The sequence below is a fragment of the Antechinus flavipes genome, chromosome 2, assembly GCF_016432865.1.
Source record: "Antechinus flavipes isolate AdamAnt ecotype Samford, QLD, Australia chromosome 2, AdamAnt_v2, whole genome shotgun sequence".
In the NCBI taxonomy this organism is placed as follows: domain Eukaryota; kingdom Metazoa; phylum Chordata; class Mammalia; order Dasyuromorphia; family Dasyuridae; genus Antechinus; species Antechinus flavipes.
In genome coordinates this window covers 530,070,278-530,091,945 of record NC_067399.1, presented here as the reverse complement: position 1 = coordinate 530,091,945, position 21,668 = coordinate 530,070,278, and the positions used below count along the sequence as shown (strand labels likewise).

At 33.2% G+C, this 21,668-nt stretch overlaps 1 protein-coding gene across 4 annotated transcripts in view; it reads right to left on the bottom strand.

The window, feature by feature from the left end:
- Window positions 1–1,478: 1,478 nt before the first annotated feature.
- MYZAP (myocardial zonula adherens protein) overlaps window positions 1,479–21,668 on the bottom strand; it is a 112,353-nt gene continuing 92,163 nt past the window's right edge. For 3 of the 4 annotated variants that reach the window (XM_051980722.1, XM_051980723.1, XM_051980725.1), the window contains 3 exons: window positions 16,723–16,806; window positions 7,446–7,546; window positions 1,479–2,491 (listed from right to left, as the gene is read on the bottom strand). In XM_051980722.1, coding sequence (XP_051836682.1) covers window positions 2,383–2,491; window positions 7,446–7,546; window positions 16,723–16,806 — 294 coding nt within the window. In that variant the 3' untranslated portion in view covers window positions 1,479–2,382. Of the gene's footprint in view, window positions 2,492–7,445; window positions 7,547–16,722; window positions 16,807–21,668 lie in introns of those variants that run through there. The other variant, XR_007951025.1, reaches the window with a different exon arrangement.

Below are 21,668 nucleotides of genomic sequence, written 5' to 3'. Positions count from 1 at the left end.
CTATCTATCTCTTTCTCTGTCTCTGTCTCTCTGTTTCTGTCTCTGTCTTGTCTGATTGTCTCTATGTCTCTGTCTCTGTCTTTGTCTCTGCCTGTCTCTCTGTCTCTCTCTGTCGTCTCTCTGTCTCTGTCTCTCTTTCCATTTAGAATGTAAATGGTAGGGAGTTGAAAGTCTAAGGCATTAACCTTTTATCAAAAAACCTAAAAAACAATTGTTTTTCAATCCAGTTATACTTAAATGTCAATTCCTCCTAAGTATCCTTAATAGTCTCTTAATAGGACTTACTAATAATTTGATATTTGTGGCTTTTCAACAAAGGAAAGTTGGCAAATAACCTTCCATACACACACACACACACACACACACACACACATACACGTACAATTAGTGACAAGATGGCTTTGACACCGAGACATTCCCTGGCACCCTTTAATTTTAAGATAATCTTTGATATTTGCATTTGTTCATTTTTAAATATCTAACATTGTCTTTTAAGAGAATGAAGGAGAGTTAAGGTAATGTGGGAAGTTCAGTGGGCCATCTTTCATTTCTCTCATTCAGCAGAATTTATATGCTAGAATTGTTGAATCAAACAGAATAAGCAGGTCATGAAACTAGCTCCCTGTCCACCATAGTTCCAAGTTAGTGACTCTTGCTGGCACAAACAAGGTCTTTGTTATTTTCTAGTTCTAGTTCTAGGGTTGATTTTGCTATTGCCCAGTCCTTAGGCTAGTTTTCTCCAACCAACTCTTCTGATGCTGTTTATAAGTCATTATTCCTCTTTTCTCACTGTGGACCTTCTATCAGCATAAATCAGAAGTTTGATGTTCTTTAATACTGTTGGATTAACACTATTCCCTTTCTTTAAAAAAAAAAGGCAGTGTAGTAGAAATTTGACTATGATTATTATTAGAGGAATTGAGTTCAGATCTTAACTCTGCTGTTTACTCTCCATGTGTTCTTGAGTAAGTCAATTAACGTATTTGAGCCTCAGTTTCCTCATCTATAAAATCAGGAATTTGGGCTAGATGCCTTCTGAGATCCCTTCCAAAAGCATATCATGCTTTGGAGAAGATGGGAATGCAACACAGACACAACCTATATACCATTGCCTGTCCAATAGTGTTTCATAATAAAAATTATTGTTCTTTCATGTTGCAGTTATGTTGTCTCTTTTGCAATCAAATCTCATCTAGCATTTCATATTGGTCAACTGCACAACTTTATTTTAGTATAGCTCCTGTAGAACTGGACTATAAAATATCATTCCCCTTAACAATACGATTTTTAAAATAGAACCAGGTAACTAAGTTAAAGCGGGAGAGTCTGTGTATTATAGTAATTTTAAAGACTTCATCTTGGGGTTTATCTTGCTTTCAAAGACTTCACTAATTTAAATCTTTGTTTTGTTTTATTTGATGTTCTTCTTCTGCTCCCTGCACTTTTAACACATAAATGAAGCACTAAGAACCAAGTAATAGAACAAAATATATAGAATTTATTAAATAAATGCATCAAGAGGGATTATAATACCAAAGTACTATAATTCTTGAATAAAACATTCACTTAAGAAAAAAACATCAATTGTTATTGAAAATTTAAATTAGTAAAATTTTAACATACAAAATTATTTTTAGGTTGAAATGAGAAAGAAAAATGCTCAGATAGAAATAAATATTGTGATTTCAATTGGCCTGATAAAGACAAGGCACAAAAGAATAACAAAGGACTTTGGAGCTCCAGAATACAGCTTTCAGATGGCTGCCCAGGCATTAGAATCATTCTTCACAGGGAGCTCATATGAAATATAGAGCCTTCAGCAGACAGACATCTATGGCCAACAGTCGTCAGTATCTGACTTCCAAATAAGTCTTCATTTCCACTTTATTTTGAAAGTGTGTCCAAAAATCTTTTCCTCTTTCATAGACAAATGTCTCTGCACCAGAGAAAAATATCAACTCCTAATACTTTATGGGTAACAAAACCTTCATAGTATATGTAACAAGTGATCCTGGCATAAAAAAAAAATCACTTTTTGATTAATGCCCTTTTCCTCTATTAACACCCAAATCTAATAAAAGTACAGACTGTAAGTGAATCCCACTGATATAACCTTAGTGGGCACACAAAAAGTCACAGAAAACACTGCACATAAGCACATTTGGATTTAGGTTTGAAATATGACATATTGCACTTCAGGTTTTTTCCCTGTCTCTTCCAACCCCCACATTACTTTCCATCTTTAGACTGCCAAAACGAAAGCAAACTGCATAGCAATTCTAATTCTCATTTATGCAAACAGTGGATCAAGGAAGTAACAGCCATCCTTTTCAAAATTCATGCTGCAGTCCCAGTGCATTTATTCCTCTGAAAAGAATGTACTTATTGGTCTGCTTCAGTTATAGCTTTCTTCATTGTTAATTCCATTACTCTTGTGTATGGCGCATAGGTCCTTGCAGGTCTCACAATTTCTCGAGTCCTAATTGTTTGACTAAGAAATGGAAAAAAAAAAAAAAGGGTTAGGAAGATCTAAACTAATCTACTGGTATCCTTGATACATTCAAATGATTAAATTCCATAATCCATAGGAAGGACATTCCCCCTTGAAATTTAGTGAATTATTAGAATAGTGAAAATAATACACATAGCAAAAACTGTCTAGAGCAACAATATCCTAAAAGTCAGAAAATGAGGAAATAGCTATGGAAGTAGACTTTCCAGGTTTCAGAATGAGATTTCACAAAGCTGCCTTTCCAAAAAGAGGGAATAAAGGAATTTTTGCATTTTTTGTTTTATCTGTTTTCATTATTTTTCCCTCTTGGAGTTGAAAATGAGAGAAAACAGATTTCAAAAACATCTAGTTTTAAGATAGAACTTTATTTTGTACATTTTAGCACTTTTAATCTATTATTTTTCATATATCCTGCTTTCAGCATTCATACTCCTCTCCAGATTCTACCTCCCCCACTCCCCTCAAAAATCAGGATACAGAACACCTTAACAAAAAGTAAACAGTTATTTGACAACTGAAAGCAAATGAGGAATTATATTCTCTGATGACATGCTGGTTCTAATAAGTGATACCTTAAAAAAAAAAAAAACAAAAAAAAAAAACTTCACTCTTCTGAGACTGAGGAATTCAGATTAAATTCAAGGATGTTCAATTATGTTCCCAAATAATTGATTAAATAAAGATTTTGAGGTCTGGCCTCTGATGACTTTAGTCTTTCCTTCCTTGCTACCTTCCCTCCTTCCTTCTTTCTTCTCCCTTTTCCTCTTTCTCTTCCTTCTTCAACTATTCTTCCTTCCTGTCTCCCTTTCCTCCTTTCCTCCCTCTCTTCTTTGATCCCTCCCTTTCTCCCTTCTTTCCTCCCTCTCTCTCTCCTTTCCTTTAAAACATTTTTTCACATTGTGAAATACAGAGATATTTTAAAAACTGAAACATGTAAAATTAACAGTACTGAAAACCAATATGTAATCAGTTAGAGTGGTACAAAGTGCAAAAGATGTTCCATATTAGAATGTAAGCTCCTTTAGGGCAAAGATTCTTTTTTGCTTTTTGTCTTCAGAGTCAAACACAACTGAAAATAATTCAACACTTGCAGAAGACAAATTGAAAATAATTTCAGAAATGTACTCTGAGACCAAATTATGAATGGTTTAAAGGCCATTGAGAAGATTGAAATTTATTTTTAAATACTGTGTTCCCTAAGATTTTTGAGCAAAGAAACAACGTGATAAAAATAATTATTTAAGGAAATGAATCCGATAGTGGCTTGAAAGATTATCAAAGGGGAAAGAGACTGGAGGCAAAGAGATAAGTTAAGAGTGACAGTAATGATCCCAATTTTAGCTATACTAAGTTTGAGATATGTGGACAAACTACCTTGGCATACAAATATAGAAATAATTCCTATAGTAGTGATAGTTGAATCTGTTAGTGAGGAAGACAACTAAAAGAGAAAGTACAAAGAGAATAAACAAAAATGGGCTGAGGAAAGAACTTTCCAATATGTCAGCATTTGCAGTCATGAGGAAATGGAGTAATCAGCAAAAGGGATAGTCAAGGAATACTTAGAGAAGTAGAAAAACAGTGTTTAACATCAAGGAAGGAAGTTTTTTTTTTTTTTTTTTTAAATAGAGGGACAATGGTATCAAATGCAGAGAAATCAAGGCATATAGAGATTGATTTGTCTGGTTTTTAAAAATATACTATATTAGTACAAAGAAAAAAACTAGATTTTTTTCTCCAAATATGGCTTGTAAAAGTCTGTAACAAGCACTGCTATTTTTCAGTGTATAGTCATGTATCTTTCCTTTTTAAAGCCCATAACTATCCATTTGACCTTAGGAATATGATTTAAAATACATGAGCCTCAATTTTCCTATCTGTAAATTGGCAGCACTGGCATCTAGTGTCCCTTTCAGTCCTAAATCTATCACTAAAATTTCTTTTTATAGATTTGGGATATATTCTGATCAACACAGTAACCTTTTCTTTAAAATCAAATTCATTTTTATTTTACCTATTAGTTTCTGTGGGACACAAAAACATTAACCAAAAATCTTAAACATGTGACAATTTTAATAATGATAAAAATGGATTCAAGTAAGTTGGTTTTGAAAAAATATGTACTATAAAACATTTTCTGACACCAGTTAATTTGGAGCCAGAATACTAACCACAAAACACACTAGGATGCAGAGTACAACATGGGACCTATCACTTGACATCCCTGAGACATTAAAATTTGGAAGAATATGAAATTTTAGCAAATTAAAAAAATGTAGCTCACTGTAAAAGCTTTCAACATCTACCACTGAATGACCAAGGTAGTTAGGTCACTATGATGTAGTTGAAAGGAAACTGAATATGAAACTTAGGTAAAAGCTGCTTTTAGATATTAAAGTGGCTTCCAGGTTCAGTACTAACATAAGTTATGGGTCTGTCAGCACTTCCATTATGAAAACCGATTTGTGGTTCCATAACTTAGCCATAAAAGTTAGCTTCAGGCTAAACTTTGGCACACAAATTGAAAAGCTGATTTTATTTTAAGTTAAAGTGTGGGAATTTAAAAACAAACAATTTATTGGCTTCAGGCATAGTTTTGTATTCCTCTTAGCCAAACAGGATTTATTAGGCAGTCAATTAGTGCAGACTAAGCCACTTGGGTACTTGGAAAAAAAATAAAAAAAGTAAAGTGGCCAAGATTTGGATTTAAAAAACAGTACTTGCCCATGGTCAGTCCTTATTTTCTGATAAATTTTTATTGTGCACTTGGTACTACATATTCATGATGTACAGACTCAAACTCTGTTTATATTTCCTTTTAATTATGTGACGATAATAAAAACCCCACATTTCGCAGAGAGACAAACAGTGTAAATAAGATTGTCAAAGATTCAAGGTGCCAGGCTTAGTGAATTCCTTTAGATGCACAAATGGCCAATTGAAATAAACACAATTAGAAATCAGAAAGGATAAATGAAAACAAAAACAGTAGATAAGATTCTGGAGAAACAAAAAAGAGAAAAATTAGGCTAGAAGAGATACCTACAAAAGAAGGACTACATGGAGAGTAGATGCAATATTAGTTGAATGTGTGGCATAAGACTTGAATATGCATTTTAAATGGTAATTCATGTATCAAGCTAAGTAGAAATGGAGTAAGAATGAATAGTTAGCATTGACCTTTCCCATATCAAACTCTCCCTCTTGAAATTATTTTACATTTATAAAAATAGTAATGATATTTCATAACAGCTAATACATATTTTAGGGCAGGTAGGTGGTGCAGTTGTTAAGATACTAGGCTGAAGTCAGGAGAGTTCAAATCTGGCCTTAGACACTAACTAGTTGTGTGATCCTGGGCAAGTCATTTTACTTTGTCTCAGTTTCCTTATCCATAAAATGTGCCAGAGAAGGAAATGGTAAATTCTGACAATGTCTTTTCCAAGAAAACTCCAAATGGAGTCACAGAGAGTCGGAGATGGCTGAAATGACTAAACAATATATATTATTTAATACGCATTCTTGAAGAATTAAAAACTCTTTGTATATATGGTCTCATTTTATATACTTGATAACACAGATTGTTATATTCTATGTACTTTGTCTTACATATCTGTGTACATGTGTATAGACAGCAATTAGTTTCAATTTTGTTTTTGCATCCAGTGTCTAGCATTGCTTTGCACATAGCAGGCACTTAATTACTGAATTGTTTTGTACTCACAAGGTATTTAACACTGTGACTGATTGATTCACTCTAAAAAAAAAAAGTCTGGTTAATTGACCCATGTCTCCTACTACCATTTTGCAGCAAGAGGAAACGTCTATAACTCACAACACAAGGCATTCATTGAGCCAAGCAGAACAGATCAATGACTGAGCAGCTTAAAACACAGTCTTAAGACAAATGAACAGTAATAGAGCTCACAATACATTATAATGAATGGAGGGCTAAACTTAATTCAAAAATATATGGGTTCAAATATTGCCTCTTTTACTTGTGGGCTAAGTCACTTAATATCTCTGAGCCCCTTTTTTCAGTAAAATGAGGAGAATAGACTATATAGACTCTGAGATTCCTTCCAATTCTAAATTATGACCAATTTTAATATGTAAATTAGATTGTTTAATGGACTCATTAGTTACTTATCTTAAAAGTGTAATGAAAATCAGACATAAAAAGTAATTAGATGCACTGTCCTGAATGGGACCAATTTCCCCTCCTCTGGAGTAAGAGGTGATTCACGTTGCAACATTTTTGCTAACTATTTTCATATTTCCACCTTCCCATGCCTCTCTTTACACAAAGTTCTGTTTCGGTGCTCCTAGGATACTTCACATGAAAAGTGTTCACAGAAAGAAATAAATCCTGGTAAGAACAACTGCTCAGTCACAATTCCTTAATTGTCTTTGGTAGCAAAAACACAAGCTTGCTTTTTGTTAAAAACCCTATAAAAGCTTATTTACTGATTTTGCTGAATGGCTTTTTGCGAGAAGTGGAGTACAGTGAGGACAGAGAGGAAGGATGATAGGAACACAGGAACAGGAAAGGTATTCAAAAGCCAAATAGTTTAACTCCTTTATTTCACAGATAAAGAAAGTGAGGGCTAATGAAATTGAAATAATAGAAAATATGAGATTTCAACCCAACTCCTCTAGCAGAGATATAAGGGTGGTTTGCCATTTCCTTCTTCACCTCATTTTATAGATGAGGAAACTGAGGCAAAGTTAATTAACTTGGCAAGATCATACAACTATTAAGTGCCTGAGGCTGGATTTGAACTCAGGAAGATGAGCCTTCATGAATCCAGGACCAGCATTCTATCCACCACACCACCTAGTTGCCATTGAACTAAAAATAGAGGGTGGAATTGCTTGTCTGTTTTTAGTTATTGAGGAACATGTTTTTGGAAAAGAAGAAATACACAAATACCTGGGTAATAGATCACAGCCAACTCCAATATCTCTGGTTTCCACTTCAGTCTTGGGCTGTGTTTCCATTAAATAGTCAAGTCTGCTTTGTAGTTCATTATTCTGTATTGGAGGGGAAAAAGCAGGAGAAAAAATGTTTTTAGCAAAGAATATTCTTCCCTTCCCTCCCCCATTGTGTAGTGGACAACTTGTGCTCATTCTCTGGTTTCACCTCATAAACGTGTACATTTTTCTATTTTCAAATACATGTAATGCTTTGCTCCTGGCCTCAGGGGTGGAAGGGTAGCCTTTCCAAAATGTTAATTGTTTCTATCTTCATGGACTTTATATGAAATATGTTAGGTTCTTGATTTTTCACATTTATGAAACAGATAACAATGTTTAAATTAGGTTAAGGTCATGCAACTAGCACATTTATTTTTCCTTTTCAGTTAGCTGATGTGGAAAAGTTGGCTTGGTGATAGAGAAGGACGGAGAAATACCACACAGTGTGCCATGGAAAATCTGAGTTCCAGGTGCTATGGAAGTAACTGACTCAGGTTTTGTGAGAGGGAATGTGAGCTATTCAGCTGAATCTTAGCACAGCTTTTGTACAAAGTTATGGGACATAAAATATCGCATCCTTTCCGATAAATAGGAAATGGTGTAGAGGGATAGAACACTTTCCAGATACCCTCTCAGCAGACAGGTCATGACAGATCTATGGACTCTGAAACCAGTCACTTAATGCACACTGTATGGGAGAATAATACTGGACACTAGCCAAAGAGACACAGAAATTTACGCACATGTACATGCACACATCTTTTCCAGTTACATCTGGACTTTACCATTCACAAGGAAAGGAAATAACAGGGGGATTTCTGCTGCCATTTAGTATCCATTTTTAAATCAGTTAATTTACAAATGTATAGGCTGAAACCATGGACATCAGATCTAGCAACTCTGCTTACTAAGCACTAAAAAGAAAGAAGTGGAGAGTGCCCTAATTTGTATGCAGTATATAGATAATAATTAGCCCAATGTCATTTGAGCACAGGATTATAGGACAATATACTAATGAGAGGAGCCATTGAACTTGATTTCAGAAGGTTTAAGACTCAGATCTGACATTTGCTATTACACATTTCCTACATTTACAATGACAGTAAATTTGAAGTTGAAGGGTCTTTGGAGGTGACCTAGTCCAACCTTCCCATTTGATAGATTTGGAAACTGACCCAAGGTAGTTAAAAGATTTCCCCAAAATCACAGGAACAGGAAGTAGAATTTGAACTCAGGTCCCCATATTCCAATGCAGCTCTCATTCTACTACTACAATTGAGGACAGAAGTTATCTTAGTTCCCCCATTTGTATTCCCAGGACTTAATAGAGAGCTTACTTATTATAGGCCAGTTAATGGATTGATTGAATCTGAGTTTCTTCTTGTGTAAAATGGGAACAATAAGATTTGAACTACTTATACTGATGAAGTTGAATTGCTAACATTTATATATTAATATTCTGAATTTACAGTTGAAGAAACTGAGATAAACAATAGTAATTTGTCCAGGATCACACAGTCAGAAAGTCTCTAAGGAAAGTATTTTAAAAACTCTGGGGGGACAGGGAGTCCTAGTCTTCCCTTCCTCCTTCTTTTCTCTCCTTTCTGGGTCAGTGAAGAGGGATTGTGCAGGGGAAGTAAAAACTAGTAGATTCCCCCACCTTTGAAAGTGAAGATTTCACCTTAGACTTCCTGAGCACTGAACCAGCCATCAATCACAGGGCAGACAAATAAATTGTTCAGAGAAAATTTGGAATAAAAAAAAAGAGGATTGAAGGAAAGAGCTGTAGGTTCTGATCTGACAACACTAGATTGTAAACAAATCATTTAACCACTCTGAGCCCTAACTTTCTCCTCTTTAAAGTAGAAATAATAATATTTCAGTACTGATAGCCCTGACAGCACTAGCATGACAAAGATAAGGGGGGAAATTAATAAGGGGTGATGGTCCTTATACACTCAAAAAGTTTGAAAACTATTTCACTATTTATAAATGTTTTTATTTTATTATAAACCAATCCTAATCTACAGATAAAGAAACAGAGTTAGATCATTTTGTACTTAGTAAATAAATTATTAATCTAAAAATATCCGTCTATCTTTTTTTTAATCAGTCCAAAGGAATCCAAATGGTACATTTGGGCCCTTTATTCTGGACTCAAGATGGTGCCTGCCATTGGCTTCATTTGTTGGCTTCAGAACTCAACCTCCAGACATAATCTCTAAGCTAAATTGCAGTTACAAGTGATATCTAAGAGAACTAAGCCACCTCCTAGCTGTCAGTAGGACCTAAATTTTCAAACAATTACAATGATAGACATTGGGAAACCTCTTTGGAGTCTGGTGTTCCTGGTTAAAATTCAAACTTGGCTATGACAACTTCTAGGAAAAAGCTAGTGATACCAGAATCCCCCATGAAAAAAATGGGAATTGTCAAAGGATGAACCACATTTATGAAATGGGCATGGAAAGACAGACAATCAAATACTGAGAGATTGTGTTTTTAGAGCACTGACTTGTCCCAGGTTCAATTGGAAAGGCATCATGAAGGATCATACAGAAAACATTTTATCTTGGGGGAGGAGCAGGAAATAAATATCCTAATATGTGATAAATATGATGAAAAATTTATGACAAAATATTAATATTTATTTCCTTTCCTGCAATTTATAAATTATCTTATTTTGTCCAGCGAAGGAACAGAACCAGAGAAGTAGCTATTAAAATATTAGAATGAATATTAATATTTTGTCTTCCTTCCATTGAATGTTCACTTTAAATGTAAGTTTATTATACTTAGCAAAGAAAATATCATTTAAAATATAATAACATATCCTAGGAAAATTTAGATTTAATGTTATTATTTTAATTATAGAGAAGTTACAATTTTAAAGCACTTTCCTTATAACAACCCTACAAGGAAGGTTGTGTGAGTACAATAATTCCCATTTTACAGATAAACAAACTGTAAGTGACTTGCTTGAAGTCACATGACTAGTAAGTAACAAACCCTGGGATTCCAGGACCTATTCTTTCCACTACTCTGTGCTTTCTCTGTTAGACATTTGTAGATTTACTCTTCATTAAAAAACAATTTACTAGGGAGTGGTTAATTCAATAATTATTTGTCATCTGAAAGACAGCAGAATTTCAAGAGAATGAAAGGCCAACAGACAAGCTTTGGTTAAAGAAAGGAATTGGTAAATGTCCAAAGAAAAACATATCTATCTGTACCGTCCTACACAAAGTCTACTCTGAATATTTCCCCTAGCACTTTTTTCAGTTGCCAAAATGGAAAGAACAAAGAAAACAATGAAAAGGGAGATGGGAAAAGGGAGTTTAGAAATAGTGCTAAATTTCACAACTTTGTCTAGGATCAATCCAAATTGGAAGAAGTGGAACAAGGAAAATAGTACTGAGCAGATAATTAGCAAGTGGTAAGATTGAGAGGCAGTTGCCATGATTGAGTAGAAAGAGCGTCAGACTTGAATCAGAAGATCTTGAGTCCTGGCTCAGCACTCACACTATGAAGTGTTATGTTGGGCACATTATTTAATTTTTCAGTTTTCTTAACTATAAAATGAAGGGGCTGGAACGTCTGATTCAAGAAAGGAGATGTTTATACCAAGCTTCTAAAGAAACACAGTACTGTTATATATGGCAGATATGTTACTTGATTCTGCTGAAGTTTTTCCCTTTTAAAATCTTTGTTCAAAGAGTTGGTTTGCTAGGTAGAAGAGAAACATGTTCAGATATGAAATGTTAGAGAAACAAAATTTAAAAATTTAAGTAATAAAATAAAATATTTTTTGATTTTTTAAATGGAAAGATTATATATATAGAACAGCAAGTCTGTAGCTTCTCCTATCAACAATCCATCTAAATTCTTAAATTTCCTTCTAATTCTTTGGTTCTATTTCTCCTCTAGACAAAATAAGATGAACTTCATATCTCTAGAGGCCTATTTGTATAAAATAGAGAAAGAGAAGGTCAATGAATTGGGTTTGCAATTAAAAATGCTAGAAAAGGAACAAATTAAAAACCCCCAGTCAAACACTAAACTTAAAATTCTAAAAATAAAAGGTGAGATCAATAAAATTGAAAGTAAAAAAACTATTGAATTGATTAATAAAACTAAGAGTTGGTTCTATGAAAAAACCAACAAAATAGACAAACCCTTAGTAAATCTGATTAAAAAAAGGAAAGAGGAAAATCAAATTGTTAGTCTTAAAAATGAAAAGGGAGAACTCACCACTAACGAAGAGGAAATTAGAGCAATAATTAGGAGTTACTTTGCCCAACTTTATGCCAATAAATTCGACAACTTAAATGAAATAGAAAAATACCTCCAAAAATATAGCTTGCCCAAACTAACAGAGGAAGAAGTAAATATCCTAAACAGTCCCATCTCAGAAAAAGAAATAGAACAAACTATCAATCAACTCCCTAAGAAAAAAATCCCCAGGACCAGACGGATTTACATGTGAATTCTACCAAACATTTAAAGAACAATTAACTCCAATGTTATATAAACTATTTGAAAAAATAGGGATTGAAGGAGTCCTACCAAACTCCTTTTATGACACAGACATGGTACTGATACCTAAACCAGGTAGGCTGAAAACAGAGAAAGAAAATTATAGACCAATCTCCCTAATGAATATTGATGCTAAAATCTTAAATAAAATATTAGCAAAAAGATTACAGAAAATCGTCACCAGGATAATACACTATGACCAAGTAGGATTTATACCAGGAATGCAGGGCTGGTTCAATATTAGGAAAACTATTAGCATAATTGACTATATCAATAACCAAACAAAAACCATATGATCATCTCAATAGATGCAGAAAAAGCATTTGATAAAATCCAACATCCATTCCTAATAAAAACACTTGAGAGCATAGGAATAAATGGACTTTTCCTTAAAATAGTCAGGAGCATATATTTAAAACCATCAGTAAGCATCATATGCAATGGGGAAAAACTGGAACCTTTACCAGTAAGATCTGGAGTGAAGCAAGGTTGCCCACTATCACCATTATTATTTAATATCGTATTAGAAACACTAGCCTCGGCAATAAGAGTCGAGAAAGATATTAAAGGAATTAGAGTAGGCAATGAGGAAATCAAACTATCACTCTTTGCAGATGATATGATGGTATACCTAGAGAACCCCAGAGATTCTACTAAAAAGCTATTGGAAATAATTCATAATTTTAGCAAAGTAGCTGGCTACAAAATAAATCCCCATAAATCCTCAGCATTTTTATACATCACCAACAAAACCCAACAGCAAGAGATACAAAGAGAAATTCCATTCAGAATAACTTTTGATACCATAAAATATTTGGGAATCTATCTACCAAAGGAAAGTCAGGAATTATATGAGCAAAATTATAAAAAAGTCTCCACACAAATAAAGTCAGACTTAAATAATTGGAAAAATATTAAGTGTTCTTGGATCGGCCGAGCAAACATAATAAAGATGACAACACTCCCTAAACTAATCTATTTATTTAGTGCTATACCAATCAGACTTCCAAGAAAATATTTTATTGATCTAGAAAAAATAACAACAAAATTCATATGGAACAATAAAAAGTCGAGAATCTCAAGGGAATTAATGAAAAAAAAAATCAAATGAAGGTGGCCTAGCTGTACCTGATCTAAAATTATATTATAAAGCAGCAGTCACCAAAACCATTTGGTATTGGCTAAGAAATAGATTAGTGGATCAGTGGAAAAGGCTAGGTTCACAAGACAGAATAGTCAATTATAGCAATCTAATGTTTGACAAACCCAAAGCCCCTAACTTCTGGGAAAAGAATTCATTATTTGATAAAAACTGCTGGGATAATTGGAAATTAGTATGGCAGAAATTAGGCATGGACCCACACTTAACACCATATACCAAGATAAGATCAAAATGGGTCTATGACCTAGGCATAAAGAACGAGATTATAAATAAATTAGAGGAACATAGGATAGTTTATCTCTCAGACTTGTGGAGGAGAAAGAAATTTGTAACCAAAGATGAACTAGAGACCATTACTGATCACAAAATAGAAAATTTCGATTACATCAAATTAAAAAGCCTTTGTACAAATAAAACTAATGCAAACAAGATTAGAAGGGAAGCAACAAACTGGGAAAACATTTTCACAGTTAAAGGTTCTGATAAAGGCCTCATTTCCAAAATATATAGAGAACTGACTCAAATTTATAAAAAATCAAGCCATTCTCCAATTGATAAATGGTCAAAGGATATGAACAGACAATTTTCAGAGGATGAAATTGAAACTATTACCATTCATATGAAAGAGTGTTCCAAATCATTATTGATCAGAGAAATGCAAATTAAGACAACTCTGAGATACCACTACACACCTGTCAGATTGGCTAAGATGACAGGAAAAAATAATGATGAATGTTGGAGGGGATGCGGGAAAACTGGGACACTAATGCATTGTTGGTGGAGTTGTGAACGAATCCAACCATTCTGGAGAGCAATCTGGAATTATGCCCAAAAAATTATCAAACTGTGCATACCCTTTGATCCAGCAGTGTTTCTATTGGGCTTATATCCCAAAGAAATACTAAAGAAGGGAAAGGGACCGGTATGTGCCAAAATGTTTGTAGCAGCCCTGTTTGTAGTGGCCAGAAACTGGAAAATGAATGGATGCCCATCAATTGGAGAATGGCTGGGTAAATTGTGGTATATGAATGTTATGGAATATTATTGTTATGTAAGAAATGACCAGCAGGATGAATACAGAGAGGACTGGCGAGACTTACATGAACTGATGCTAAGTGAAATGAGCAGAACCAGGAGATCATTATACACTTCGACAACGATATTGTATGAGGACATATTTTGATGAAAGTGGATTTCTTTGACAAAGAGACCTGAGTTTCAATTGATAAATGACGGACAAAAGCAGCTACACCCAAAGAAAGAACACTGGGAAACGAATGTGAACTATCTGCATTTTTGTTTTTCTTCCCGGGTTATTTATACCTTCTGAATCCAATTCTCCCTATGCAACAAGAGAACTGTTCGGTTCTGCAAACATATATTGTATCTAGGATATACTGCAACATATCCAACATATAAAGGACTGCTTGCCATCTAGGGGAGGGGGTGGAGGGAGGGAGGGAAAAAAAATCGGAACAGAAACGAGTGTCAATATAAAGTAATTATTAAATAAAAATTAAAAAAATATGATAAACTCAGGAAGGAAATAAATATTAATATTAATTATTTTAAAGTTCTAGCATAAACTAAATGACCTATAATCCATTATCATATTTATTCAGCATATTACTATGATTGCTTAGAAAGTTAATATAGAAGAAAAGCATATACAACCAAGATAGGTTAGGTTCACAAGACAGAATAGTCAATTATAGCAATCTAATGTTTGACAAACCCAAAGCCCCTAACTTCTGGGAAAAGAATTCATTATTTGATAAAAACTGCTGGGATAATTGGAAATTAGTATGGCAGAAATTAGGCATGGACCCACACTTAACACCATATACCAAGATAAGATCAAAATGGGTCTATGACCTAGGCATAAAGAACGAGATTATAAATAAATTAGAGGAACATAGGATAGTTTATCTCTCAGACTTGTGGAGGAGAAAGAAATTTGTAACCAAAGATGAACTAGAGACCATTACTGATCACAAAATAGAAAATTTCGATTACATCAAATTAAAAAGCCTTTGTACAAATAAAACTAATGCAAACAAGATTAGAAGGGAAGCAACAAACTGGGAAAACATTTTCACAGTTAAAGGTTCTGATAAAGGCCTCATTTCCAAAATATATAGAGAACTGACTCAAATTTATAAAAAATCAAGCCATTCTCCAATTGATAAATGGTCAAAGGATATGAACAGACAATTTTCAGAGGATGAAATTGAAACTATTACCATTCATATGAAAGAGTGTTCCAAATCATTATTGATCAGAGAAATGCAAATTAAGACAACTCTGAGATACCACTACACACCTGTCAGATTGGCTAAGATGACAGGAAAAAATAATGATGAATGTTGGAGGGGATGCGGGAAAACTGGGACACTAATGCATTGTTGGTGGAGTTGTGAACGAATCCAACCATTCTGGAGAGCAATCTGGAATTATGCCCAAAAAATTATCAAACTGTGCATACCCTTTGATCCAGCAGTGTTTCTATTGGGCTTATATCCCAAAGAAATACTAAAGAAGGGAAAGGGACCGGTATGTGCCAAAATGTTTGTAGCAGCCCTGTTTGTAGTGGCCAGAAACTGGAAAATGAATGGATGCCCATCAATTGGAGAATGGCTGGGTAAATTGTGGTATATGAATGTTATGGAATATTATTGTTATGTAAGAAATGACCAGCAGGATGAATACAGAGAGGACTGGCGAGACTTACATGAACTGATGCTAAGTGAAATGAGCAGAACCAGGAGATCATTATACACTTCGACAACGATATTGTATGAGGACATATTTTGATGAAAGTGGATTTCTTTGACAAAGAGACCTGAGTTTCAATTGATAAATGACGGACAAAAGCAGCTACACCCAAAGAAAGAACACTGGGAAACGAATGTGAACTATCTGCATTTTTGTTTTTCTTCCCGGGTTATTTATACCTTCTGAATCCAATTCTCCCTATGCAACAAGAGAACTGTTCGGTTCTGCAAACATATATTGTATCTAGGATATACTGCAACATATCCAACATATAAAGGACTGCTTGCCATCTAGGGGAGGGGGTGGAGGGAGGGAGGGAAAAAAAATCGGAACAGAAACGAGTGTCAATATAAAGTAATTATTAAATAAAAATTAAAAAAATATGATAAACTCAGGAAGGAAATAAATATTAATATTAATTATTTTAAAGTTCTAGCATAAACTAAATGACCTATAATCCATTATCATATTTATTCAGCATATTACTATGATTGCTTAGAAAGTTAATATAGAAGAAAAGCATATACAACCAAGATAGGTTAGGTAGAAGTAGCTAAATTCATTTATTACTAGTAGAATCACAACCCTCTTAACTAATTTTGATGAATAATTATCAGAATTTCATCTTTTCATTCAAAGTTAATTTGCTATTTCCTACCTCTCAAAAGTCTTCTTTTATTTGAAAATTAAGTTTTGGTACCCCAGTACAAAAAGTTATATGATACAGAAGAATTGGACCTAAATAATCATAGATTCTTACCTCGCCTTCCAAGAAGGATATTTTTTCTAAAAGCTGCAAGATAAATAATTGTTTCTGTTGCACTTTTTTCTTTAATGATTCAACCTATGAAGAAACAAAAGTAATAGTAAATGGTTAATTAGAAAAGATTCAAGAAGTCAGGTAAATGCAACTTGATTGAGAATTCTACCTAATTATTTTTATCGAATAGCGATAACAACAATAGCACTTTTGCCAGATATTATATTCAACACTTTACAAATATTATCTCATTTACTCCTTATAACAATATTGGGAGATAGATGTTATAATTATCTCCATTTTATAGTTGAGGAAACTGAAATAAACAGAAATTAAGTGACTTGTTCTAAATCAGATAGCTACTAAGTTTCTAAGGCATGTTTTGAATTCAGGATTTCCTGGCTTGAGGACCATCACTCAAACCATTGCAGTACTTCAAAGAGATTACATTTTGGTAACCTAGTAAACTGATCTAACTCAGTGTTCATGGATATATCATGAGGGCCATTTATGCAGAAATTAGAGGTGAGAATTAAGCCAGCTGTTGGCCATTGCTAATTCTGTGGTTAGCTTTTAATGTACCCCCAATTCTCTGCATATTTCTTAAGCTCCCTAAATCTCATCCTTCAAAATTGGCTAATGTCCTGTTCTACCTTGCACAGAATCTTTCCTGAAGATTCTGCCTCTCACTAATAATTTTTTCCTCTAAGTTTCTCATTCAGCGAACATAATTTAATAGTTGATTATCTATTTGTTGTGAATTGTTCTAATTTATTTCTTGGGTGAAAGTCTTTTCTTTAAGGTTCAAAATAATAAAGATTTTCTTCATTCCTATGCAGTTTTTTTAACATAGAGTTTGATGAATTTCCCAAAAAATAACCATTCTGTCAAGCACTGTACAAATATTCAGTAAATACTGCTTTATTGAACCTACTAGCTTTTCAATAGCTATCAATATTTTAAAACTCCCCACCAACTTTAAGACTATATATGAAACTTGACTATTTCCCCTCCAAATGTTTTTAATTACCCATGTTTTGAGGGACATTTTGGTAAGGTGATATTTTTTTATCATATATATATATATATATATATATATATACACAATATACACATATATACATACACATTCATACACACATATATATTAGTTTTCTACATTTACTTTTATAAAATTTTGATTTCTATTTTTTTCCTTTTATCCTCCCCCTTTCCTATTCCTAAGATTAAAAGCTTTCTATTATCTTATATAGGTTATACAATCATATTAAACATATATCCACATTAATCATGTTATGAAAGATGAATCAAAACAAAAAAAACCACAATAAAGAAAAAAGTGAAAATAGCATATTTTAATGTGCATTTAGACTCACAGTTCTTTCTCTAAATATGCATGGCATTTTCTATCACAAGTCTTTTGAAACTGCCTTAGATTATTCTATTGCTAAGAAGAAGTAAGTCTATCATAGTTAAACACAATGTTACTGTTACTGTGCACAATGTTCTCCTGGTTCTGCTCACTTCATCAGTTCATGTAAGTCTTTCCAGATTTTTCTAAAATCTTATTCTATTAGAAACATATACCACAATCTGTTCAGCCATCCTCAAATGGTGGGGATTCCCTCAATTTCCAATTTTTAATCACTACAAAAAGAACTTTGTATACGGATCTTTTCCCCTTCTCATGATCTGTGGAATACATACCTACTAATGGAATTGCTGGATCAATGGATATACGGTTTTATAGCCCTTTTGGCATAGTTCCAAATTGCTCTTCAGAATGTTGTTGGATCATTTCACAACTTCACCAACAATACATTACTATCCCAGTTTTCCTATATCCCCTCCAATATACAACATTTTCCTTTTTTGTCATATTGGCCAATTTATTAGGTGTGAGATCTTACCTCAGTATTGTTTTAATTTGTATTTCTCTAATTAATAGTGATTTACATTTTATATGATTATAGATAGCTTTAATTTCTTCAATTGAAAACTGCCTGTCCATATTATCTGACCATTTTTAATTGAAAAATCCTTGTATTCTTATAAATTTGACTCAGTGTTCTTTGTATTTTTAGAAACAAGGTCTTTATCATAAATACTAGACGTAAAAATAGTTTCTTAGCTTTCTACTTTTTAATCTTGGTTGCATTGGCTTTGTGCAAACACTTTTTAATGTAATAATTATTTTGTATTATTATCTATTTTATATTTTCTAATAGTCTCTATCTCCTTTTGGATCATCAGTTCTTCTCCACAGACCTGACCTAATTTGCTTATAATATCACCCTCTATGTCTGTCATGTATCCATTTTTATTTTATCTTGATATACATAATTACCAAGTTATTTTAAATCTTGCACTTGACATTATTTTTCTTCTTTCATAGGACATTACTTTTTACAAATTCTACCAAAAAGTCCATTTAAAATATGTGTATGTATGTGTGTGTGTGTGTGTGTGTGTTTTGCTGAGGCAATTGGGGTTAAGTGACTTGCCCACGGTCACATAACTAGGAAGTGTTAAGTTTCTGAGGTAATATTCCAACTCAGGTTCTCCTGACTTCAGGGCTGGTGCTCTATCCATTACACCACCTAGCTGCCCCACCTTTAATATTCTTAAAGGAAAATTTATTAAGTGTTTATAAAGCACTTCCTAAATGTGCAACTTTGTGATAAATGCTCTGCGATAGGGAGATGCAAAGATGTGTGACAATTCATCCTCTAGAAAATTTATCTTTGATTTGCTATATAAACAATATTAAGCATTAGCATAACTAATTAAGGTTACTTTTTAACTATTTGAATTTAAATAAATCTTAATAAAATATGACTTTTCAGTCACTCTAAGCCTCTATCAGAATGTCTGGTTATCTTCTTGTTACTATTTAATTTTGTTGTTGTTTTTTTTTTCATATGGCCCACCAAAGTATCTTTTGTTCTTTAGGTTATGTTTTTTTTTAAAAAACTGTTTCATTTTATAAAACTCCTTCCAGCTTTTTAAAAATATTACTCATACTTTATCTTAATTGCATTACCAAAATCCATTACATTAATGTACCACAATGTATTTAACCATTTCCCAATTGTGGGACGTTTAGATTATTATACTCTTTGTGATTATTGATGATGCTCCTATGAAAAATTTTAAGTTGTTTTTTATTTGTTTTTGATAACACTTTGAGACTAAATTCCCAGAAATTGAATTATTAAAGCAAAGAAGATGATTATTTGAAAGCCTATAATGAAGACTGCTAGATTTCACTTCCAAAAAAGTGCTATAATTTTGTTATTCTGCCAGTAATGAATGATGGTCCATAGCCCATCAGCTATGTCTTTTATTGCTTTTAATTACTTTTAAAATTGTGCCATTTGATTAAAATTAAGCATTTTGCAATTGATTATTAATGATTTGCTTTTCTCTTTTAAAACAGTATTCATAGGGGCAGCTAGATAGAATAGTAGATTCTGGAACTACTCTGGAATCAGCAGGACCTGCATTCAAATTTGACCTGAGTTACTTAACACTTTTTGGACAAGTTACTTTATTCTGTTTGCCTCTATTTTCTCATCTGTAAAATGAGTTAGAGAAAAAAATGGAAAGCACTCCAGTATCTTTGCCAAAAAAAAACCCCAAATGGGGTCATGAAGAATCAGACATGACTGAAAATGATTCAATAGCAACAACAACAATGTTATCTTGTCCCTAATAATTCTTTTCTATTTAAAAACATTAAAAGTCAATTTCTTAGGGCAGCTAGATGGCACAGTGGAATAGAGCACCTGTCCTGAAGTCAGAAGGACCTCAGTTCAAAACTGACTTCAGAAATTTAACACTTCCTAGCTATGTGATCCTGGGCAAGTCCATTAACCCCAATAGCCTTGCAAATTAAATAAATAAATAAAATAAGTCAATTTTTTCAATGCCTTTACTGGATAAGAAAAAAAGGTTTTAAATGGGGAAAACTTTCAAGGATAACTAGAATAAACATAAGGCAAAATTTATTTTTTTTTTGAGGCAATTAGGGTTAAGTGATTTGCATAGGGTCACACAGGCAGAAGTATTAAGTGTCTGAGGCTAAATTTGAACTCAGGTCCTCCTGACTTTAGGGCTGGTCCTCTATTCACTACACCAAATAGCTGCCCCGGCAAAGTTTATTTAGAATAAATTATACTTCTAGTATAATGCAAGTACTTAACTAGTTCTCAAATTAAGAGAAGCAATGGATATATTTTAAGAACATTTACCCAAGTAGCTAGAAAACTAATTGGGATATCTAATGGCCTGATCATTTTAGATGTTATATTATCATATAGCTATAAATATAGACTTAGAGAACTGATGAAAGAAGAAAATCAGGAATACATAAGGAAGAAAGGATAGAAGACTGAAAATAGGAGGCAGTTTCATAGTGGGAAGAAAGAGATATTCTTAGAGTTTGGGGGTTTGAAGACTTAGGATTAAGTTCCAATGTTTTTTCTGCAAATATTTATCTATTATTCAAAAAGAATTTTGTTTATTCTAATTTACTTTCTCCCTTTGAGGTATTTCAAAGATCATAAAAATTACCTGTTTGGGGCAATTAGTGTTGATATGAAGTGGGAAATGAAGTGGGAAATTTGCAAAGATGAGTTATGGAAAGGTCAAATGTAAAGTGATCTGGAAATTTCAAGGTGCTATGTAAATCTTAGCTATTATCTGCTATTATCACCAAATTTGATAATTAGTCAATGGTTCCATCATTATGGTTGCTTGCTTCAAGAACTTTGGGCTTGTGCCTTTAGAAATACCCTCTGTTTCTAATATGTATTTTCTTGATAGCTCAAGGCTTCAGAATGTTTGAACAAAGTCACAAAGTCATGCAACCTTAGAATTAGAAATGACCTGAAAGGACATTCAATCTAAGCCTCTTGTTTGATAGTTGAAGAAACTGAGTTCTA